At 33.4% G+C, this 25,931-nt stretch overlaps 1 protein-coding gene across 2 annotated transcripts in view; it reads right to left on the reverse strand.

Moving 5' to 3' along the window:
- LOC118196297 (uncharacterized) overlaps window positions 1-25,931 on the reverse strand; it is a 252,746-nt gene that overhangs the window by 39,886 nt on the left and 186,929 nt on the right. For both annotated transcript variants that reach the window (XM_085810002.1, XM_085810003.1), the window contains exon 4: window positions 14,299-14,388. In XM_085810002.1, coding sequence (XP_085666128.1) covers window positions 14,299-14,388 — 90 coding nt within the window. The remainder of the gene's footprint in view (window positions 1-14,298; window positions 14,389-25,931) is intronic.

The following is a 25,931-nucleotide window of genomic DNA, read 5'->3' on the forward strand; positions in this document are numbered from 1 at the left end:
ATACAAATTTTAAAATTAAATATCCCGGTTAATTTTTGTCGTATGGGAGGCAACTTCTTATATTTTTATTTTTTCATAGCAAGCATAAATATTTATCAGATATAAGTATAGGAACCGGGAAACCGCGTTAAAAGTTTGCCTACTTGCCAAACATGAATTTTTGCGCAAGTAGTAGAATAACTCGATTTCGTACTAAGTGAATTTAAGATCATACAATATATATAGACATACGTATGTACACACGAACAAACGTCACGAAAAAATGCCTTTTGAATCCATTTTAAATCCATTTCACAATAAATTTTGGAAAAAAAGAGTCCTTTATTCTGTCCACACGTACAGATATCACGGAAAAAAATCGTCCAGATGGTTTTGGGAGCAGTCAAAATGGATGTTCCATTGATATATGGTACCCGAAATTTTTAGAGATTACAATACTTCCATCGTAGAAGTTGGTAAAAAGAGCTTATAAAAGACATAATTTCTGATTTTCCATGTTTTTTCACTAGAACAATAGGAAAATTGTTATTATTAATCCTATTTTTGAAAACTGAGTGCAAGTATCCTGATTGTTAGCTCACTCACGTAAGCAGACTGGAAAACGAGTTTCTAACATTAATTGTAATTTTTTTTTTTTTTTTAGTTTTTTGTGATTGAATTTAATTCTGGATATATTCCTATTTGCATCCATTTTGATCTTCTAGCCGAGATTGATGTCACTTAAGAAAATTTAGAATTTTTGTATCATCTATGTGTTATCTATATGTCTCAGAAAATTAAAGTGAGTAATATCCTTTTTATATGGATTAAAAAATTATTGAATACCAAAAAAGCAGAACATGTAACTGTTGTCACTATCAGAATCCAATGAATTAGAAAGCTAACAATCCGTACTAATTATATAATATTTCTTCCTACTCAGAATGACATTTGAATGAGTTGAACTAAATTATTTAGTCAAATGATAAAACGTAGCAAAGTGCTAAAAACATTAGGTAACTAAATTAAAATTAAAAAAATGGCAGATTAAAGTTAGTAAACAAATATAAATCAGTAAAATAAGCGAAGATTAATGGTCAATTATTGACCCATGTTGAGCAAAATTAAATTCATGTTTCCAAATACATTTATTGTTTCATAACATATATAAGATTTTTCATTAGAAAACTGGAGCAAGATAGTATATAAAAAATTATATCCCCCCTGCTGAAATCGGGATATAAACAGATTTGTAACTGAACAAGATGCCAAGAAAATAAAGAGCATAATTGAAAACATCAGTAAATAGAAAATATTAGCGGCAGGGACATAATCTTACATAATTTCAAAGCAAACGGATCATTTCACTCATTTACATGAATTCATAAACAAAGATAAAGTAATATTAATAATTCTAAAAAGCAAAAAGGGGTTAAGGTATTAAAGCTCATTTATAAAAGCAACATGTACGTACTACGGGAAGCAGAATGATGATGAATGTTTGTAGGCATATGTAACTGATTTTACTGGAAACTACTAGCTATGTGTATTACTTCTACACCTTTTGGGAAACTTCCTTTTTACGTTTAGTTTGCTAAGTGTATTAATATTATTATTATGTAATTCAAAACTTTTAAGGCAAGGCATTTTCTACTAGAACAATCAGAAACTCGATTGCTTTTAAATGTTTTTAATTGTGTGGCCTTTCCTCACCGAAATTAAAATAAACAACGAGAATTCTATTATACCCACCGCGGAAATGATTTCTTGCAAAACTCGTTAAGTTACACTATGCAAGTCTAAGTTTATGGACTATTCACTACCTTGCATAATGTACATAAAAGCTTTTTTAAAATGTCCAAAAAGTATCCCAAACACTTTAATTCGAAATTTAATACGTTTAAATTTCATAAAAACTTATTATTCGATAATTCTGAAAATATATGTTTTTTTCAATTACTATTTAAAGTTTAAAAACCTACATGCTAAGTTCCAGATAGCTATTAAACACCCAAATCCTTTTACACATAACTGAAATAATTATTGAGACATTAGATAATTTTTGAAGCAGGAGACATGGAAAATGTGCAGTGCCTTTACGGGGACTCTAACCTGGACCTCTCGAATACGCGCCAAGTGTGCTACCATTACACCACGAACGCATGCAGAAAGAAGGGAGAAAATACATTATAATTTATGGAAATAATGAGTAAAACAAGTTTTCGTAATCTTAAAATTATACGACTTAGATATCGGAAATTAAGTAAGACTAAATGCAAAGATTACACTCGAATTTAGAGCATTGAAATATAGTTAGAATTAGAATATAACATTGAGGTTTAGAACAAATTTTATTTATTTGATATCGTCTACTGCAACTGCTATAATATTACATCTTTGAGAGCATTTATTTTTGGAAACAGAGGCTAAGCTGAAAGCATCTTACTGGGACACCTAAATGTTTTAAGTTGTATACAGTTACTATTGATACTACTAAACTCTTTTGTTGATTTAGAAACGAAACATTTTGTTGATTTAGAAACTTTCGCAATTTTTTTCTTTTTTGCTGAAAATGGAGGAACCAACACACGGCATAAACACAAAAACTTTTTGAACAAAAATCGAAAATATTGCCAATTTCAGAAATTTAGTAAGATTTCATTTAGAATATACTTTGTATGATTTTATTTTTATGACCTTTCGTACGAGAACATTTACCTGTTGCAGTGGGAAACAGCGAACAGACTTGCCTAAGCTGCTAGAAATGAGATATTAGCAAAAAGCAATTTTTAAAAAATTTGGTATGAAGAACTAATTTATGTAATTAATATCAAAAAGTAGTAGTTTGTCCACAAAAAATGGTGTGCAGGTTTATGCTCAATACAAAGAAACATTTAATAAGAAGAGTTGCAAGCTGTTTGGTGGAAAGTGTTTGGCTGAATTTTCAAACATTGTTTGCTTTGCAAACAGGATCGTTGAACTTTGAAACGAAATGCTTACTAGGGCCGCTAGGAATAGTTATGATATATTGTTCCTTCATTTCATCGGACATGTACTCTGGTTCAGTGTAACTTTGCTTCGGACCACATCTCATTGCCAACAATCCTCTTTGGCAATGAGGATTGCTAAAATTACATGAATAAGGAAAAATAAGGAAAAAATTACATTAAAAAATGTAATTTTTTATTGTATTTCATTACATAGTCTGGCACCTTTAACGATTTTTGATGTAATATTTAATCAAGATGCTTTTGTAAACAATCCGCGATCAACGTCAGCTATAAATCTTAATCGTGAGCAAAGCAAAGGTAAACATGATGTCATATGGCAAAGACAGAATAAACGGAGTATATATGTTGCAGTATTAATTTTCAGAGAGTTATCAAAATAATATTCTTTATTACAATTTATTAATATATCTTATGGTAAAGATCTAGGCTGTGGTAAGCAGAAAGTCCCAATGATTTTGATTTACGTTTATTTTCATGCAATAATCACGGATGCAGTAAGTGATGGTTATAAAATCGAAGTTTCATCGCTTTATAACCGAATTCTTAAAATCTTATTATAAGGCTATCGTTGCATTTTTTATGTTTCTTTATACTATCGAGGGGAGCAAAAAGCAGATTTGAAATTTAAAATAAGAAATGCAAGGCGTCAATCGAAATGATGTCTAAGGTTTACTAGACACCTATAGCCGGATGTTATGGAAAGAAATGTACAAAATAAATGTTTGTTAACGACCATCTCTATAAATCCACATTACAGACTTTGCTCAATCTGAGACTAAACGATCATACCACTCAATTGCGAAGTGTTTACATCTAGAATCTCACCAGTTACCATAGCGACAAAAACTCGAACGGCTGCCAGCTTAAAGCCTATAATAACGCCTAAAAGCCCTTTACTGCACGCAATAGGCAACTTTTTTCTTTTTCTTTTTTCTTGCTGTCCTACATGAAAGAAAAGTTTTCGATGAGGTCTAGTATTTTAAGTTCTTCCCCCCCCTTTTTTTTCGATGTACCTTGTAACACCTTAAATACGGGATGATTACTAAAGTTATAAAAATATGCACTTCTCTAGAATGGAATTGTAATCCTTCAAGTATGGGGACGCAAAAGAGCGTCACATACATTTCATATGCGTTTGAAAGGAAATGGGAATCTGTCACGATTGTAAATGTTAAGAATGTGTAATTATTTAAGCGGGAAAATTGATACACGGGTATTTTTGCGATGGAACAAATGAGCTGCCTGGAGAGTTTAACAACGAATATTACTTTATAATAATTAATGTATGCATATAATAATCATACATTTCATTTCCTCAGAAATTCCTTCATTTTTTTAGCAAGGGCTCAAAAATAATTTGGGAAAGTTTCATGAATAATATCCAATAAGCAAGGTGTGCAAATATCGGCAATAAAGCAAAATCAATTTTAAAATTTAGTAACTCAGATTTTATTTGTTGGTATCATTTACAATTAAAGCGATGCGAATTTTATTTAAATAAAGAGAAAAAAAATCGAAGGTCACAATTTAAATTCATGCTGATGCGAGAAGTTGGATTTTAAGGATAAAAACAGTAAATGCAAAAGTGCAAGCGATAATAATAAAAACAAAGTACAGTTTGAATTTCCGTGTCTGTAAAATAAGTTGCCGGAAATAACAATACGGTGTAATTCAAATTGATTGGATCACCTACATGCATAAAAGAAAGAAGATTTCAGTCGCAAATAAGAATGTAGAGTTTTATTCTTTTTAATTCATTATTTTATTATATTTATCTTGAACGCCACTTCTAATTTCGCCAGATCCCACTAGGATGCAAACTAGTTAAAATGTATATAAGAACAGAGTTCTTGAAGTATCAAGTGGGCTTTTGGCAACGACGCTCACCATCGTGTTATTTCTCGCCCATCTCTTAGAATTACATAAATCGTCTTTAGCTATTTGCTAGCCGTGTTTGCTTGCCAAAGTTCAGCCAAAGCTAAGAAAGATTTTGCGCTGCGAACCTCATCTGTTAATTATAAGCACCAAAGGCATTATTAGTCTCAAACCTCACTTTTTCTCCTCATCACTTTTGTGTCCATATCACTCTTCGAATGTTGCTGGTAGACGTTATAGCTGTGAATTAAAGAAATAATATACCAAATATAAAAAAAAAAAAAAAAATATGGCAACACAAATAAAAGGATGTTGCCAATAATTTGTGTCTTTAAATATTATTTTCAGAGAAATAATATCGCGAATATGAAAAACCGTGCGGCAACATCCGTAAACCGTACGGCACTTTATCGGGAATGCTACAGATATCCGATGCAAAGTAATTTTAACTTCCACGTTGTCCCGTTTGTTGCATTTGGGAAAACGTAAAATATTTCACTTTGCAAACGTAAGATATTTGTCTTTTAAATTTATGGTTTGGTTTATTTATGGTTAATTTATGGTTTGGTTATTAGGGTAGGGATGCGTTTGTAGAGGACCTTCTAAGGGAAACTGGCTTGTACACACGTTACACATGAGGAAAACTATGAAACGCCCATGCAAACAACCCGTTCGCCGGGATTTGAGCCCCGAACCGAACTACCAATGTTTATCGACTTTACCGCTCGGCCGCTGGTAGGCCCTTTTAAACATATTCTGCTTGTTACGTAGGTTTATTAATTTATTACGTAATATAAAACGAACGTAATATAAACAAATAATATTGTTTATTACGTAATATAAAGCAAACTAAGAGATTTAAAAGCAATAAATGCAGTTCCTCATCTATTTTATTAATCAACAGCTGGACCCGTAAAAATTGCACTAGCTGGATTTATTAAAAGCAGTATATATATGTGAGTATCATAAGTGCGACAACACAATACAACTGAGTGACAAAGAGCGAGACAAAAGGATGCTGGGATATAAGATGTATGTATACGATCGAGTTAAGACGCCATGAACGAATGATGATGACCACTTTTTTTTTTTCATTTGTCAATTTTTTCATACGCAGATATCATCCAAATGTAACAGTATTCTTTACCCATAGTTTAATTAAATAATTTAGTTATCTAGAGATTTTTTTTCTGTCTGCTAATCCCCTAGACAACGCCGAGTTTATATATATATATATATATTCTCTTTTGTAGCAGCTATATTAGACGACTCTTCATGCCAGCGGCTAGTTATTTGAAAAGTGAAACGGGCAACAAAAATGTTTTGATGGAAAAGTAAGATTCGAGAATAATAGCAGTTCTGGGCTAAGAAATGTATGGCAACAATTAACACCGTATCGGGAATTCTAAAGATATGCTGTGTAGAGACATTAGGTATTTTTTTGGAAACTGGCAAGATGACAAATGAGCAATCGTCTTTTCCTGGAATCGAAACACGGACCTCTGGAATACCGGCCCAGCGTGCAGGTGTAGTGGTTCTGCACGCTGGTACCTTATATACTCCCCCTTTTAAAAGACGACTGGGGTTTTTAGGGGACCCAATCGCCAAATCCTGGGTGAGGAGAATCATCATCCAACACCCTTTTAGTTCGGACGCCACTGTAGAAACATTAGGTTAATTGGAAAAGCCGGAGAGATGAAAAATGAGCAATCGCCTTCGCCGGGAATCGAACCATGGACCTCTGGAATACCGGCCCAGCGTACAGAACCACTACACCACGAAGGCACGCTAAGAAGGCGGGAGAAATACCTTATAACTGTTTTTAATAATTTTGTGATTTTGCTGCTGAATATTGTGTGGTATCAGTGTGAAAAAACTGATGTTTAATAGTGCAGTTAAAAAAAGCAAAAAATGTTGTGTCTGCAATAATGCATCCAAGGGCAGAGAGATAAAATGCGAGCCCAATGAGAGCATAAAAAATGTTAAAAAAAAAAACCTTTGGTGTTACGTAAAAATCTTAATACTTTCAGACATATTTCACTTTAGCATTTTACGCTAATTCAAATTCCGGAAGTTGCCGTGACTGATTTTATAAAGCTTAAGAAGTGCATTTTTGTTAAGTTAAATGTATAATAAAAAGATTTATTTAAAACCTTGAGTTATAGTCACTTCATTTTCAAATTAAAACAGGGTGATAAGTCGACTGACGGTCTACGCGGAATCAGAATTTAGTGCTTTAATTATCAGAATTCCACACAAGTGAAACACTTCATTTACCTTTGGAAGAGAAATGTGTTTACATTGTACGTAGAATAAATTCAGAATTGATTTCTGAATTTATTTTTTTAAAATTCATTTTAGATGTGAAGGATTAATTTAATCCAGTATTCAGTACTTTAAGCTAAGATCAAAATGCCTAAATGTGGCATTAACAGCAGAGGCAAGTGAAATTTTATCAAGATAGGGAGAATCGAAATTGTAAATTTTTTTAAATAGTGAACAAAAGGCCTTTAGCTACAACTAATGACAGAGAAACTATAAGTTTGCTACAAACAAACTTACTAGGTAGGTAAATAATAAGATGTAAAAATTAAATTGTGCAAGTAAATTAGGCAATACATGGTCAAATGTACAAAAATAATTAATTTTTTGGAAGTAATAGTTTGCAGTTATCACATAAAAATTTTGAAAACCCTATTTATAAATTTGGATGGTTACCCATAGTTAGTTTTTTTGATAAATCTGGAATGTCTACTAAATCCCACATGACATCATTAATTGAAAATATCCTATGAAATGGTTACAACAGAAGAATGTGTTATATGTTGAAACTTGACTGATGTTACAAATCGGACCGACATTTCCTAATTATAATATATTTACATATATTTTAATATAATAATATATTCGTGATATTTCTTACTTTTCGCTTTTTCTAGCGACTTTTCAGCAATGCTGCGAAAATGTGGTTCGTTTGGTTTTGTCTTTTTTTCCCCATTTAATATAGAAAAGAGTAGTGACACGCAAGCTTATTGAATTCGTTATTAAATTGCAGGGTAAGTGATCGATTAGAGTTACGTTAAAGAGCTGCATATATAATGGAGAAATTTTTGAATAATGTATTACTAGTTCAGAGTGTTTAAGTAAAGGAACATAAAGTTTGAGCAATCATTTAATGGGATAACAATGTTTAATATTTAAGTTTTCTTGTACAATGTTAAGAATTACAATTGTAAAAATTGAAACATTCATCCCCGGCATAAAAATTTCTTTCTGTTTCCCGTATTCCGAAAAGTAATTATACAGTACAGTAGTTAAAGAACTTCAGGAATTATGAGACTTACAGGCGAGTTAACTCTCCGTCTATGTACATACGACAAAGTCCTGAGAATGTTTCAAATAAAAACTTTTGATTAAACTTGAATTTAAACAGAAAATACCACTTGTAAGTATAATCAGAATTCTACCACTTGCGGGTAGTAAAATAAGTCGAATTTAAAGATTAAAAATATCGTAGCCGGAGACTACACAAATTTTGCCGAATCTAACTCAACTTTAACGGCGCGATTTAACGTCGGCTAAAAAAATGGCTAATGACTGAGTATTAACTGATGCTACAAGCATCGCTGCCAAAAGCTTTATATCTAAAACATTCAAATCCTTTACCTTAAATACATTTTAAATCAATGATCTTGGTGAGGGCTAACGGAAAGCAGAAACTATAGTAAAGATCCAAATCCACAAAAACTGGTTAATTAATATAAAATATCTTATATAGTTCGTTCCAGACACAAGAGAAATAGGATTATCAATTAAAAAAGAAATCTTCTAAATAAATAAAAATATATTTAATTTTTGAAGACTTTTTTCACTTTCAATACAATTTAATTAGGTATAATACTATTTCTAGCCCAAAGGACAGTAGTCCAGAAGGGCTATTAATTCCGTTTCGGCATTTTGCCTTGAAAACTTTAAACGGTTGTATGACTTTTCAACTTGGTGCCATCAAATATTATCGCTCTGTGTTATGTTTAAAGAAATTAAATAACGAAGTATCTGCATAAAGAAATGCGAGAAACATGTATGTATGTTTCTCGCATTGTGATAAAACAACGGTGCCTAGAGCCATCGAATTTTGAACAACATAATCCTCTGCCCGAATATGGGCATCTGGAAGCGCTAATTTGGAATTTGTTTTTATTATATATTTCATATTTTGTAAAATTTTAACGAATTTTTTGTTAACGAACTCAACGATTTCGAGAAATGGCAATACTGTACGGAAAAAAAAAAAAAAAAAAAAAAAAAAATCATTTTTATCTCCAGCGTTCGAGACTGTGTATCGGAAATTCTAAATATATACCAATTTTAAAAGTGTTTTACGATATTGCAGTTGAAATGAATTTTGTGGTTTAATTGCGAAGAACATGATATTTATCGATAATGATACCACACAAAGCGTTTAAAAAAAGCCCCTTTGAGCGTAATATTAATTCTGAAAACTTTCAATATATGTAATATAGATTTTTTAAAGCTACGAAAAAGCATATCCTTAAAATTCCACTTATTATTATAATAATCAACTCTAGTTAAGTTCTGTCTTTCCATCGCTATCTGAGCACGTCTCTCAGAAAGAATAGAAATTTAACAGAGAAAAGCATATGCACATAAATCGATGAATTAATTTCACTACAACCAAAGAAGAAGTTAGCGAGTGATCGAGACTGCTAACTGTCACAAAAAGTTTCAGCATAACGCTATTTTGCAAAGGCTAAGGTTTTAAGGAAGGACGCGGAAACTATGCCCGTGATTTATCCTTCCTTGAAATTCAGTAAGTAGACTTGGTCTAATTTATTAAGTCCTTTGTTTTTCGATGTAGAGTTCACCTACAATAATTTGAGAATTCTGTGATAAGTTGAACTTTGTTTGCACTTCGTCTGCTAAGAACAAATTCTTTTGTTTGTCAAGTTATTTAGTTGCATATAATAACATTCACAAGCTGTTATGTAAAAGTATGCAAAAACCTAGGATTCTGTCTTGATAAATTAAAAGCAAAATTGTGTTAAGGGGACTCATACACCTTAAAACTCTTAAGATCTTCGAATATGTGACTGCTGCAAAAATTTGGGTATTTTATTTATTTTAAAAGCAATTACTTCCAAAGTTTTGCAGCTGACTACATAACATAGCTGCTTTGGGAACTAATAACCAGAAAGTTTGTGTTGCCACAAATATTTTTATAGTTTAATCTGCTTTGTGACAAAATATTTATGCGTTTACGTCATGTTTTCACCTTGCGCCCACAGTTTGAAACATTCTGTTGCATAATTTAATTCCATATTTAATATATAGATTTTATAACATTTGTAAACTACTGTGAACCAAAAATCCTAAGAATTTCATGTTAAATTTTTATTTTATTTGGAGCTGAGTTAATAAAATGTATTTTATTAAAAAAAACCTGTAATGTTTTTGCGCATAAATTTTTTAATATTAAAATATCCATCAGATTTTTGGTTCAGTTAGAAGATACTGCCCATATAAAGAATTCCATCAAACTTCAAGTATGTACCATTAACCATTTTTAAAATATTATGCGCGCAAGGTGGAAACATGAAGAGAACGCATAAAAACTTTTGTAACAAAGCAGATTAAATTATAAAATTATTTGTAACAACACAAACTTTCTGGTTACTAATTCCCAAAGCAGCTATATTACGTATTCAGCTGTAAAAAGGTGGAAGTAATTGCTTTTAAAAATAAAAAAATATCTAAATTCTTGCAACAGTCACATATTCGAAGATCTTAAGGGTTTTAAGGTGTATGAGTCACCTTATCTCAGTTGTCTGTCATGAACATCAGAACACCTCTAGGAATTTTATCGTGACGAGGAGTGCAGGATTGTGTCTGTCGTTGGCCTTGGACGTCTTAAAAGAGACCGTACACCTCTGTCCAGTTCCATCCCAATTTTGAAAAAGAATCAATCGCAAGACGTATCTTAGGATCTCCCGCAACTCTTTTCCTACCGCCAAACCACTCGATAGGACTTTCGATTCTCCACGTATGTTAAATGCCCCATGTGCCAAAGTCACTATGCACTTAAAAACATCCAAACCTACTTCGAGATTCAAAATCAGGCCCAGCGTAAGGGAGCCAGCATCGCTAAACTCTACATCAATCCAGGCGGCGAAAGCGATATTTTGACAGGCCATTTAAACGTAACTGATCAATAACTTAAGTACCAAACTATACGTAACATCTCTGGCTTTAAATGATTGTGAATTTTTAAAACTAAACGCCAGAAAAACGCATGACTTCTATATATAATGAATATAAACGAATTAAGTACTTTATAGCGTAATATTTCTGATAGTCTTTGCTTTTTAGGTTCCGTTAACAATGCACAACGTGGTTTATTTTGAGCAGTGCCAGAGTTCGTTATATAATTCGTTTTAACAAAAATTTAATTTTGAAACTAGATCTTACTGATGGAAATCTAATTACAGAACTTAACGAAATGGGCCCGTCTAAATTAATCTACACTTTTTCCCCAAAGTTGTTTCTTTATGAGCTAATAGACGATAATTTGGGGCTTTAGGCCCTGATCTTGAACGCCCTGTTAACAAATGAGATGTGATATCAGAATAAGAATCAAGTACATTAGTTCCAGCTTTGTCTTGCGCAGCTAAGGTCTATTCTAGGGAGAATAAGTTAACGAGTAAATATAAATAAACGTAACTCATATAGTGTTAGTTAAATGATTTTCAAAAACAGCTGATATTGAAAAGTTGTATTCATGTTAACTATAATAAGATTTCGTTTAAAATAAATGAGATTAAAATAGTAAAAAGTATTTGGAGGCTGCTTTTTTAGATACTGAAAAACATTTTATGTACTGTACTTCTTCGACTGTCATATGCACTTTTATCTCCACGCAAATACCGCTGAAAACCTAATACGTTTTTGAGCTGCTATTTTTTCGAGCTTTCTTGTGTAGATTTCTTTGTGGATGCATTCAGCATCCAGCTTTCGATTTCACGCATTTTCTTCAATAACAAAATGTGTATCACCAACTCTTTTAGGAAGTGAAATATTACTGAGAGATAAATGTAAGGATAGTCCAAAAGAGAAAAAAATTCAAAGTGAAATACATTTTCCTTTTAAGATGCAGATAGTAATGCCCAGAAGAATCAGATTATGATAATGCATCATAAGAATTTTGCCGAGTGCAATCTTTTCGGTACTAGCAAACAGAATTACCATAGTTTCTTGTGTTATATGCTATATGTTTGCTCACAAAAAAGCAAATGAAAATCAGGGTTGCGGGCTTATACATGCGAATGACTTTAATTTACTATAAATTTATTACATTAGAATTTATTGTATTTTGAAAAAGAGAATTAAAAAAGAGGGGAAAATTAAGGGTACTATTTATACATGCGGAAATACGATACATGGTGATGAAAATATTTTTTACGTATTTTTAAGTTTTTTTATTTTACTTATTTAATTTTCTCTCAGAGATATTTTATTTTAAATGATGATGTTAAAATTAAGTGTACGTCTAATTATTCACAGCATTTTAGAATCAGAGAAACATGCCTTCTATAGAAATGCTATAAACGTTTTATGTTATAGTTGTAGGGATTTATATTTATTTTAACTAATAATTTAAATTTTAGTTCAGATTTTCCTATAAGCCTTCATTCCCCTAATCGGTAGTGCCAGAATAGTTAAATTTGGTAGCGCGCGTGCAAGAATGCAAATTCTTTCTTGAGGAGAAAAAGTTTAAATACCGATGTTTTAGAAGGGAAGTTAGAGAGTTGGGCTTGAGCAGCCGCCTCTGCTGTAGGTTCAATTGCTGGGTTAAGAGGCTTAAATGCATTTATCTGCTGCCACTAGTTTTAGAAGGGGGACGAAGTTCGGTATCTCGCTGAGCCCTGTAGGTTAGTTTAGCACTTGTTAAACATTTCAACTTTTGATTTTCAATTACCTGCTTTTCAGTTATCGCCCAAGTAGAGGCGAAGTTTGTTAGCGTCGAGTTGATGCAGTGTAAAGTTTAAAGAGTTTGAACCCTTCTTGTGTGTAGTTTCTTGTTACTCCTGTATCCAGATAGAAGTTAACCCACCTGGACACTACATAGTCATAAAAGTAATTATGTTCCGCGAATTCAAAAATTATCTGTGATAATACGATCTCTCCCTATCTTTTGATTCTGTTGAATTAAATATATAACGGGTTTCAAGAAAATTTTACATTTTCTCAAATAAGGTCGACTTTTCAAACGCTGCTAATTTTCATCATGCGACACCTTTCAGTAAATTATATAAAATTTGTAATTATATATAATAATGTATATATTTTATATAATATAATAATATATATGTAATATTATAAGTGCCATAAAAACCAATCATTGAGCAAATGTTTTCGTGATCGTGTAAGTGTTCCCTCCAAGATAAAAAAAAAAAAAAAAAAAAAAAAAAAACACCTTCACCTGGTTGAATTTACCTCAGAAGTTATTAAATAAAACTGGAAATTTCTAGAAGACACCTCTCATATATATAAAAAAAAAAAGGTCTGTGGAAGCAGGAGCTTCAAATTCCTATAAGTATAGATCTAGATTACGATAAAGATGCGGCGGCTCCCTGCCCTTAAATAAACCACCTTCACGGAGGAAGGGATATTGTCGTGAAAGACTTTCTAGGGAAAACTTGTTCATATCCAGCTCAATTACCGGGCTTCGAAACTAGGTCAAACTACCACTGATCAACCACGGCCGTTGATTGGCCGCTGTTAATCAACCTAACAGCATTAAACTCTTATGTGAACCCCCAAACTAACCTGGGATCATATAAAGATGTTTGAATGTTTGTTATTTAGATAATTTTTTTCAGAGCCAATTTTCATTATTAAAGAAGGATCAGCACTCCGTCTTTTGAAAGATTTTTGATAGGATAATGATTTGTTTTGTTTTGATTGTGGCAAAGCACTCAAGGGTTACCTGCCCGAGGGAAGCCTTCGTGGAGATCTTTCTAAGTGAAACTGGCTCCTATATGCTTTACACACGGCGAAAACCACGAAAACGTTCATGCAGCCTCTCCGTTTACCGGGATTCGAAACCGGACTGAATTACCAGTATCCAGCCACTTTACCTGTCAGCCTTTGGTGGGCAGGATAACGAACTACTGACTGCCCTTACACTAGTCCTTATAAAAATTTTAATTTCAAGTACGGTCTTTAAAAGGTGTCACAAGACAAAAACTATCATATTACTTTATTTGATACATTTCTTAATTTGAATAGTAAACCGTTCCAAAGGTATTAAGTCGTGCAGTTTTTGTGAAACTCACCGTAGAGATATCATATAGTATTAAATGCACGTTCTTAAATGACATTAAATTGGTCCAGAAAAGATGAGGAAATATCTTACTTGGTGAAATCCGAGGTACGTTTCAACCGTGTGTGAGGTGTAAAAGACTTCTCCATCGCACGTAAGGATCATCAGAAATCCATTCAGAGCCTATAAAGGAAAAAAATTCCATTTTAAAAGCATCTCCTTTCTTTTTAAGATGCGTATTGTAAACATATTACTTTTATCAATACAGTTAAATTTTGGAAATACTTCCAACTATACCGTTAAGTCTCGAAATTCTTTTAGTAACATAGTTACATTCTAGCATTATTTTTAACAACGCCGTTGAATTTATTTTTTAAACGGAAAAAAAAAAAAAAAAAAAAAAAAAAAAAAAAAAAGCTGATTTTTAATTTTAACGCATAAAGCAAGTGCTGTTTTTCTACTTCACAAACAAATTTTGCCCCTTGATAAAATAGAAAATAAAAATTATGTTAATATGGTACTTTATTTATACTCCTAATCAGTGCAGTGCATTGTTAATCCGAGTAACAAGATAAATTATTTGAAGAAGAGAGTTAGTAAAGGGAAGAGAAGGGAAACTTTCCGCAAGCGCTTCCTTTTGTGAAAGATAAGAAAAAGAAAGATAGATCAGTTTCTTTACAAGTGAAAATTAGAACTGTATTTCCAATGAATTGCATTCTTATCTGTACTCATATTTTTAGAACCAGAGGGGCAACTAGTCTCAAACTTCACTTTTTGTCGTTATCACTTTCCACCAATAATGTTATCGCCATGTGTTATTTTTAAAGAAATAATATAGCGAATATAAAAAACGTATGGCAACACAAATAAGAGGATGTTGCCACAAAATATTTCCACTATGCTTTATTTTTAAAGAAATAATGTAACGAATGTTAAATATATATACACTGGTGCAAGAATTTAAGAGAATTTTCATATTTGATCTACGATCTCCAGAACTACTGGACAGATTTTAATAAAATTTGGTGTGAACATAGGTTGATACAAACATGATATAATACAAACAAAATAAACATTCAGGAGTTATAATAGACACACAAGTTCGAGTGTAACACTCATGGGAGTCTGAAGGTCTGAAACAGTGGTTGCAGAAGACACAAAAGAAATTGCTTAATAGGGGGTACGGTCCCCTCTTACAGCCATAGAGGCCTCGCAGCGTGATGTCTTATTGGAAATAAGTCAGTTTATCAGTGCCTGTGGCAATTGGTCCCACTCATTCAGCAACGCTGTTTTCAGTTCCTGGATGGTTCTCGGAGGGGGTTGCGAGTTGCAATTGCCCTCACCAGAGCATCCCATACATGCTCTATAGAGTTGAGGTCTAGAGACCTGGCTGGCCAATCCATCCGGTGAATATCCTCACTCTCGAGAAATTCGTAGACCAGAAGAGCTCTATGTGGCCTCGCGTTATCCTGTAAGATGAACTCGGGGCCCACTGCACTTCGGAAAAGGCGAACATAGGGCTATAAGACCTCATCCCTATACCTCACACCAGTCACAGAGCCTCTGTCAAAGACGTGGAGAGGTGTGTGGCCATCCAACATGATGCCTGCCCAGACCATTACACCGCTACCGCCATAATTGTTGATTTCGCGGACATTGGAGGGTAGGTAGCGGATACCTGGCTCTCTCCATATGAAAGTACGGCGAGAATCGGTGTTTAGGCTAAAACGGGATTCGTTGGTGAACAGAACGGTCTTCCATTGATCCGTACTCCAATCATTAGGATGCCTGCACCACGCTAATCGGACTCTCCTGTCCGTAGACGTGAGCGGGACGCAAACAGCCGGTCTTCTGGCAAACAGCCCTCTCTCATTCAGTCTTTTGGAAACAGTCACCTTTGTTACATAGGTGCCTGTGGCTGCATACAGGTCCCGAGAGAGCTGAGAAGCTGTTATTTAGTTTATATTGTTATTATATGTTGTTAGTTAGTTTATATTCTTAAGAATTTTTCGATCGATTACCGTTTGAAGTCTCAGTGAATTTGTTGGGACGACGAAACATGTTTTAGTTGGTCTAGTTCTAGTTAATCAACTTGATTTGAAACTTCAAAACACTTTTTCCTTGACAAGTTCTGTTTGAAGCTTTGAACGAAGGAGATTAACAAAAGTTTTTAGTACTCTAATATTTCTCATTTTCGTTGTTGTAAAAAACGCTTTTTGTTCATAAATTGTATTATTCTTAAGTATTTTATTTTTACAGAGTATTTCTAGAAAAAAAAAATCGGTTACCTTCAAGTATTAAAATAGCTTTTTATAGGTTTTAAATTCCTTGACTATTTAAGATTATTTTCTAAAAACTCAGCAGCTCAAGGCTCTAATTCTGGACTTATTGGTTCTTTCGTAATTAAAAAAAAGCACTTTTGACTGCTTTATTATTATTATTATTATATATAGAGAGAGAGAGAGAGAGCGAAAATATTAAATATGCATACATATGTATGTTAAATAAATATATATACATGTAAGATAAACAAAAAGGTGTTACTCTTACGGTGAAACATCGAAATCTGGAGAATGTCGACTTTCACCGGTGAATGTCAACATTCACATAGTCGCTTGGTGTATGTCCGAAATATTTTCCAAATACTCTTATTTCTGACTTACAACGGTAAAAGTCGACATTCACCACGTACTAATGGTAAACGTTGAACATATAAGAATATTATATTTTCTTCTCCGTAATTCAGTCGCAAAAAAACGCACTTGAAACTTAAAATAAGAACTTAAGAACATAAGAACTTAAAACGCACAGTACATTCAAAATGAGAAAGGAAAATAATAAAAGTTAAAAACTTACTTAATTATACAGTACGTTCTAAATGAGAAAATAAAATAATAGTAATAAAAAACTTAATTATGTGATTAAAATCTCATTTATTGCAACAACTTAAACTGTTATGACACTTTGAATTGCACAAGAGGCCCTTGCTTTTACAACTGCATTTATTTGTGGAACTCTTCCTTTTGCAATGACAGCGTGTATAGCCTTGCCCACCGCTTCTCGAATTAGCTGCAGCTACTTCTCTCAGCGACATTACTTGAAAATAAATCTCATCTATAGAAAGTAACTTTTCTTTACAAATTACTAACTGATTACGTGTGTAAAGCTGCTTGAGGGTACCATTTTCGTGTGCAAGTTTATAGAAGTCAGAGTCTTCTATTCCAACAACAACCGCTAACACATTTCCGTTATCTGTACTACCATGGTCGACATCAAGGACTTGTATTCATACAGTATCACCAATTTGAGCAGGAGGAAATTGCTTTTGTGAGATTCGTAACATTTTTGTTGCTTGCAGTTGAAAATTCTCTTTCGCAGCTGCTCTTTTTATAGAAATTAACTCGTGTTTTTCAGTCAGAATTTGATGTGAAGACGTGGTACATTGCAACTCCTCTTCAATATTTTTCTTTGGAATATGGTTTTCGGTATGACTACCGCTCAAATTTTTTCAGAAGTATTATCAGTTTCTTCAAGCTGTTCTTCGATTTCAAAAGTATTGGCATTCTTCGAGTTGTTTTTCAGTTTCGATATTTGCGATTTGTCCGCTAGGCAAAAAAGACGATGCTATGCCTCTTTTTGCTTTAACGCCAAACATGGCTCCATAAGGACTTTGGCGTATTCCTTCGTGGTATGTAGTGTTATTGGCAAATTGAACAAAGGGTAAACCTTCTGTCCATTTATTTGTATCGTTATCGTTCATCCCTGCAGTTAGCATATTCTGTATATCCTGATTGGCCCTTTCAACTGAGCCTTGTGTTTGACTGTGACGAGGCTTTCCATAAACTATCTTAACCTCTTTTCACATAGCGCGATATGACTTGATTACTGAATTCTCTACCATTATCTGATTGCAATATTGCTGGAGCACCAAATGTTAAAAATATTGCAAGAACGTGATACGTTGCTTCTTCATCTCTCTTAGGTTTCAAAGGTCGTAGTTAGACAAACTTAGTTAAATGATCTTGATACACCATTATGAACTTATATTCGCCATCTCTGTTTGATTGCAGATCTATCAGATCAACTTGACATCTTGAGTTTAACTCAGAACTGATTATTGGTTTCAGAACAATACCTTTCTTAGCTGCACTGTGTTTCAATTGACACTGTTTGCATAAATTTAAATACAACATCACAACTTTATGTAATATTTTTGTATTTAATTTGCAACTCTTTAAGCATACGTGTTCTTCCTCCGTGGCCTATTCTGGTGTGAGTTTCATATAGTATACTGAACAATACTGAACCTTATTGGTAACATAATACTGTATATTTGTTTCTCCTGGTTTTAATGGTACAATTAACTTCTCTTCATCATTAATTTTTAAAACGTCAAAACGTTTTAACCGTCTGTAATCCAAAGGTGTGTTGCACTTAGTTTTAGCAGAAACCACTTCAGAAAGCATTTTAGAGTACTTTTCTCGAGAAAAACAAAAACAATTGTCTTCTCGTTTACCCGCAATTATTGCATTTAACTTTTCAAGAAAAAGATCACGATTCCCTGCAATATACATTCAGTATAAATTAGGGTATCGGAAAAAAAAAATAAGAAAACGTTGCTTGCACCATCAAACCTTGCATAAGACTGACAAAGCTGATTGACTCCCACCAGAATAAAGGATTTGGCGGGAACAGCCAGTCGCCTCTTTGTCTACTCCTCTCTTTTCGACCTACACCAGAGCATATCTGTGATTGTCGACATACATGGATGAGGGTCCGAATGTACAAGAATGTAATGCAATATTCGATCTTTCACTGACGTATTTCGTGATTGTTGACATTCTCCAATGAAAGTCGACCTTCTCCAATTTCGATCTTTCACGGTAACATTACCACCAAATGTTATCACCATGCATTATTTTTAAACAGATAAGATTGCGAATAAAAAAGTGTGACAACATTTAAAACTTTATCGAGATATCGGATATAAAATATTTTTAACTTCCCCAAAGCCAGTTTGTTGCTATCTGGCGAAGCGTAAGACATTAAACTTTTCTTTTAAATCTTCCTGTTACTGATTGACAAACTAAGTGATTTAAAAGAATAAATGCAATTCTTTATTTCTTTTATTAATTAGCAGCTGTACCCGTGAAATTACGCTAACTGGATTTACGAAGAGCCATATATATATATATATATATATATATACAGGGTGATCTTTTTTAAAGTGACAGTGTTTGGAGCGCCATGTAGCGCGATCTAATAGCCGAAATGGCACCAAACTTGGTATTTAGACTAATCAAGACATGGGATAAAGGATCCCGTGAAAAAAATTTTAGTTCCAAAAATCGACGCTAGGGTATTTTGTGGCGCTGCTGTAGCTTACAATAATAAAAATTAGCATAAAACACGAGTATCAAAGAAAACTGCAAATGTTGTGCGATGATAGCGCCAGTAATAGGGGCTATAAAAGCAAGTAGTAGACAGCTCCGATAAATAATCTCAACTGAAATAAACTAGCTCAAGTGGACATGCCTCTCATGTTACCGGAACATACATTACTGGTGAAGCTGTATTACATGAATCAATGTAATGCATCCGCAGCTCTTCGGGAATTTCGAACCAGAAAAAAATTACGAAAGGGGCCTTTATCGCTGAAGGGTCTTAAGAAAATGATTATGAAGTTCGAGGAAACGGGGTCACTGACCATTCTCGCTGAGAGAGGACGTAAACCAGTATCAGAAGATGCAATAACTGATGTGGTAACTGCAATTGTCGAAGGATCGCAGGGAACCATTGCTGGTACTAGCAGCACCCGGGGTGTAGCTCGACAAATGGACATGAATTATTCCACGGTATGGAGAGTTTTGCGGCGCATTATCGGATTTTACCCTTACAAAATCAACCACTTGCACGAACTGAAACCAAGTGATTATGATGAGCGAGTGACATTCACTGTATCGTTTCTTGCCAGGGTAGAAATTGATGATGCTTTCCCATGGCGCATTCTGTGGGGAGATGAGTGCCATTTTTATCTCAATGGGTCCTCAAACACACAAAATAGCCGAATTTGGGCTTCTGAGCAGCCCCCCACACCGTGCACGAAATCCCATTAAATTCCCCAAAAGTCACTGTTTGGTGTGGTTTTACAGCCGAATTCGTAACTGGGCCATTCGTTTTTGAGACCATCACTCCGACAGGACCCCAAACGTGTACTATAAATGCAGAAAGGTACCACGAAATGCTGCAAGCGTTTGTTATTCCACAACTTTAGCAAAGAAACTGCCTCCAATAGACAATCTTTATGTAGGATGGTGCTCCGTCACACATTAGTAATAAATTAAAGCAGCTGTTGCGCCAAAACTTCACTGATGATAAAGTCATAAGTCGCAGTTTTCCAGTTGCATGGCCGTCTCGTTCCCCTGACGTATGGCCATGCGATTTTTTGGCTCTGGGGTTGTTTGAAATCTCAACTTTATGTTGGTGGAGTATCAAATTTGTCTATTCTAAAGGACAACATAACAAAGACAGTGCGGAATATTCCTCGTGATATGTTACATACGGCTGTGGAGAACGTTGTGCACAGAATGCACGGTGTTATTTCTGAGAACGGTGCTCACATTGAATGTGGTCTAATTTCTCAGCGGGGAAGTTAATATAGTAAATAAACATTAATAACTTAACTGTAAGATTGTATGTCTTGATGTCCCATGTCTTGGTTAGTCTAAATACCAAGTTTGGTGCCATTTCGGCTAGTAGATCGCGCTACAGGGCGCTCCAAACACTGTCACTTTAAAAAAGATCACCCTGTATATATATATATATATATTCTTTTTTATATTAAATACTTTAGGCAGCTGGCAGCGCCAGCAGGTAGTTATTTGAAAAGTGAAACGGATAACGAAAGGGATTTAATTTAAAAGTGAAGTTCGAGAATAGGTTTTCGGGCTAAAAAAAGGTAAGGCAACGCTTACCATTGTATTTGGGAATTCTAAAGATATGTTGTTTTTAAAGATTTTATGATTTTGCTGTTGAATTTTATGCAAGTGCGAAGAAAGCGATGTTTAATAATTAAGTCAAAAAGATTTAAAAAAAAAAAGAAAATATGTCAACAAATGTCAGTCCAAGTGAAGATACATAAACAGCGACCTCGAGAAAATAAAAACCTTAATGAACCCTCTTGGTCCGACGTTAAAATCTCAATTCCATAAGATTATTTTTTTACCCGTTTTTGATGAGGTTAACAGAATTTATTTTCACTGACAGCGATCATCAAGTCAAATTGGACTAATGCGGCAGTATCCATAGGCACGCACTCACATGCCCTTTCCCTCTACTACATTTTCAGTACAGGCAACTAAAGTATTCTCTTTTCGTCTATGAAAAAAATTATACTCACTTCAACGCATTCACTGAGAGGACGATCACTTAGACACATATGAACACAAAAAAAGAAGTGTTACAGTTGATGTACGTGTTTGAAGTTAAACGGTTCGCTGTGGGATAGCTGCTGCTGTAGAGGGGCAAACAAGCGAATTGCCATTTTATGAATGAATTATATACCAAAAAGAAGAAAAAAACAAGTGAGGAAGAGAGGGGATTTCAAATCGACTGTACTACAAACACCTCTTTTTAACCTCTAATCGGAATACTTACTAGGCTGCCACATTTGGCGAGGATTTGCTCTTTAAAATAGAATCCGGGACTTAAGACAGATTTTACAAAACTGGTCCGATTTACAAAACTGAAAGCCTGCTGCAACACTTCTTATAATACCTCTTCTTTTCAAAGTAGTAAATACCATTGATAGGAGTTATATGAGATATTTTGTAAAATAACGCAATAATTTCTTATTTCTTCTTGTAAACTTATTTGAATTAATAATACATTTCAACTTTCTCTCTCTCTGTATATATGAATGTATTTATTAAAGTAGTTATTGGATTATCTCCTAGGAATAGAAAGTGTGAATATTAATAAAAACAGAAAAGTAAAAAAAAAAACGAGAATAGTCTATTGAAAGCAAAATTCTTTAAAAGTAAAAATTTTATTTTAAAAGTAAATATTGAAATAATTATTGCTATTAATCTGAAATTATTTGACTTTTCAAGAGGAGGCTTTCAGACGGCTTTACAAGTCCAAAATTACCAACTTTAATTATATAGTTCATATATATAACTTTAATTATATATAATGTGATGTATCAGCTTTAGTCGTAGCTTAAATAATCAGACGATAAGTTTAAAAAACAGGATCCATTTATTATTATTCAGGAGAAAATAGCAGTTACAAAAATCAGATATCCGGAGTAAATAAAAAAGAATTACTAATAACTTTTTGTATGAAGTTTACTGCATCGTGACATTTAAGAAAAAGCCCCAATATTCTTTTTGCGAGTCTTTTTATAGCCTCTGGAAAGACGGAGCTTCCAAGAAATGACGTCAGCCTCGTCAGCCAATCCAGTTCGCTTTAAATATCTCCAGAACATTCTATAACTGTACGTGTAGAAAAGGCGGGAAAAACAACTTGACTACGGGGCTGTGGATTTAATTCCACGTACTTTCAAATAAGAGAACGTCGCCATTAAAAATGAAAAAGAACATACAGTTAGAATTTTAAGCGTATGCTTGACTACGGAATTTTATTATTACATATATATATATATATTTTCTTTGAAAGAAACCTACATTCCAGTAAGAATATATACTAATGTTAACATTAGAATATCTAATAAGACATCTTCCTTTCTGCTTCTCTGTAACTCGAATCTCGTCTGTTCTTGCTGCTGTCTTTGCTATACCTTAGGTCTCAAATCATTCCAAAATAATTAGAACAGTTGAATGTGCAGCTATATGAACGAAATTGTAGACTGACGGTCAGTTCGTGTTTGCTTCGCTGTGATTGGTCAGTTCTTGTGTTAGGTTACCATGAAGTTAAACAGTTGGATGGGAAATGTTCGGCGCGACCTTCGCAGGTAGTTTGTGAGGGTTTGTCTTTGTTAGTAAGAAGAAAGCAATCAGCACGCGAACGTATCCATATTAAAATTTAGGGGAGCTAGTTCTCGAGAAAATTACGCGAATATTTAAAAAATTTTTAGAACCTGGCGCTAAAAAGTTATGCCAGAAAATACGCGAGGAAATACGGTGTATATATATTTATATAGATATACTCGTACATAATGCAGAAGAAGTGACAAATGCTAAGTCACTTCTTCTGCAACTATCGCATACATTTTTAAAAATAAGTATGTTACAAAATAAGTATATATATATAATAAAAAATACTCAGCTTTTCTGCAAATCAGCATAAATTTTCTAAGTAGAAATATTTCCTTAATTTTGATGCAAAGTAAAAAAATTTCCTATTTTATACGAGAGAGATTCAATCATAGACTTAACGTCTATGATCATGTAAAATCGATCTCGGAAGCATAAACATATTGCCATATTAAAAATAAAGAGGCCTAAGGGAAAAGTCTCTGGTTATCAAATTATTAAGGATTAAGAAAGGCTATTGTAGTTATGTTAAAATGTAAGACTAACTACTGCTCGAATATCTATGAATCGGTATTGAGTAGCAAAATTATTAACATGGTATTTACTGCATCTGGTTACCGAAGTAAATAATATAAGTAGCGCAGTGTTTAGTGTTATTTAACAAAATGCAACATTTTCAACATGTAAATGCTTCATTTTTTAAATCATCCCAGAATTAGATTATTGAACGTTGATAAATGACTACGTTGCAATGAAGCAATGTCTGGTTCTCGTTTAACGTTTTTGTTATTTGAACTTGGTTCTTTTAAATGATGAATAAATCCTGTAACCTAAGTTGGCGACTTTTATTCAATCCGCGATCAGCCACGAGGGAGGGCAGCAGGCGGAAAGAGAGCAAGAGGTGTTCACGAGCTAATTACCAGTCTGTTGGGGGGCGGTTTAGTTGCGTCCCATCGAATTTGTGATGGGGGGAAAGAAATTTCCTCCCGGAGAGTTCCCTAATGCCAGGTAATTACTCCTAGCTCTGAATAGGCTCCATGTTAATTGAGCGACCGCAACGTAGCAGCTGGCGTCATGATACCGAGCTTTTCAGGGCCCGTGTAGTACTCAAACGCAATTAACGAGTGATAGGTCTACATTTTTTAGCCATCGAAGTTTTGAAATTCGTCTTGGTTGATTGAAGATTGGTTTGTTTCCCTAAATTGTTTTTATTAGAAATAGATATTAATGCAGAGAACTCACAGTGCTTTCTGAAATTAAAATAGAATAGGGTGATTTCCCGGGTGAGAAGGGGCGGGAATTGGAAAACTTATTCGTGAAGAAATGCCAATTACCCATTTATTCCCTCTGTTACCAACAGGGAAGACTTGTATAAAAGTTATTTAAATAATTCTTTTCATGCACTGCGTAAGGACACATTTGTCTCGATTACTATTGCAGTAGAGTAAGTTTTCAAGATCCAGTATTAAGTTCCAGTTACCTAAGCTAAATAGAACCACAGCCTTTCGGATAACTGGACCATCCGGATAAATAAGTACTCCCTTACTCTATAAACCAAATTTAAATCTCATATAAGGCAAGGAAAAGAATTTTTTTTTCGTTTGCCTTGTTTTGTTTCAGCGAAAATTGTACGCTTAGAAACGATAATGTTTTCATTCAAATAAAAACGAAATACGAAATGCATAGCGAATCAGTAAAACCACTCAGTAAAATACAATCAGTGGTTTCAATCAATAGTTTTGTCAATTTGTATAATACCAATCAGTAGTTTAAAACACTCATTAGTTTTGACAATTAGTATAATACCAATCCCAATAGTTTAAAACAATCAGTAGTTTTGCCAATCAGTAAAACTGCTTGGCAAAAGTAATTTTTGTTAGTCGCAGCAATCAAATAATATATGTTTCAAGTAAAATAAAGCAAAGAAATCATTTCATTTACATAGACTCTGAAACTAAACATATATTTATTTTTTATTGTATTAATATAACAGTACAAATTAATTTTATTTGCATAAAACAAAACCGCATAACCTGTTTTTATTCAAGTAAAATTTAAGCGAGATTCTACTTTTTTTTTTTTTTTTTTAAACTTTTACAAAACAGTCATGTAATAAACTTAATAATGCAGCACATGTTAATAAAAAATTATTTTTAAAAGGAGATTTATTTTTACTACAAATTTGATATCATTAACATCTTAAGACAGTTCTAACCTGACACTTTATTATTTTCGTCTTTCTCTTTTGCGGGTAGCTAACAATAATAACTTTTATACCTTTACCGATATTTTACCAACGCAAACTTTCTTTACTCTCATATAACTTTATTCCTCCTCCCCCTCGGAAAAAAAAAAAAAAAAAAAAAAAAAAAAGAGATATAACACTTTTCTTAAGAAGGAAAAACCACACATATGTACGCTTAAAAGAATGATATAACAGCATAAGATTGACAAAAAAAAAAAAAAAAAAAAAAAAAAAATTGACTTAAGTTGCACCGCTTTATGTACGTTTAGTTATGTATGTTTTAAAAAATGTACTGCGGACACCACATAATTCCCTATTAAGTTATAAGTATACACATTTTTTGCTGCACTTCATTTAAACTTATTTCCTCAAATTATTGTAACGTAATTGATCGATCTCTCAAGACAAGTTGAAAATGACATTAAAAAATTGCAAATTTTGAAATTATAATATCCCGGTAAATTTTTATCATAAGGGACTCCAGT

Source organism: Stegodyphus dumicola, chromosome X2 (genome assembly GCF_044657685.1).
Source record: "Stegodyphus dumicola isolate Sdum_Otavi_A_Nest chromosome X2, ASM4465768v1".
NCBI lineage: Eukaryota > Metazoa > Arthropoda > Arachnida > Araneae > Eresidae > Stegodyphus > Stegodyphus dumicola.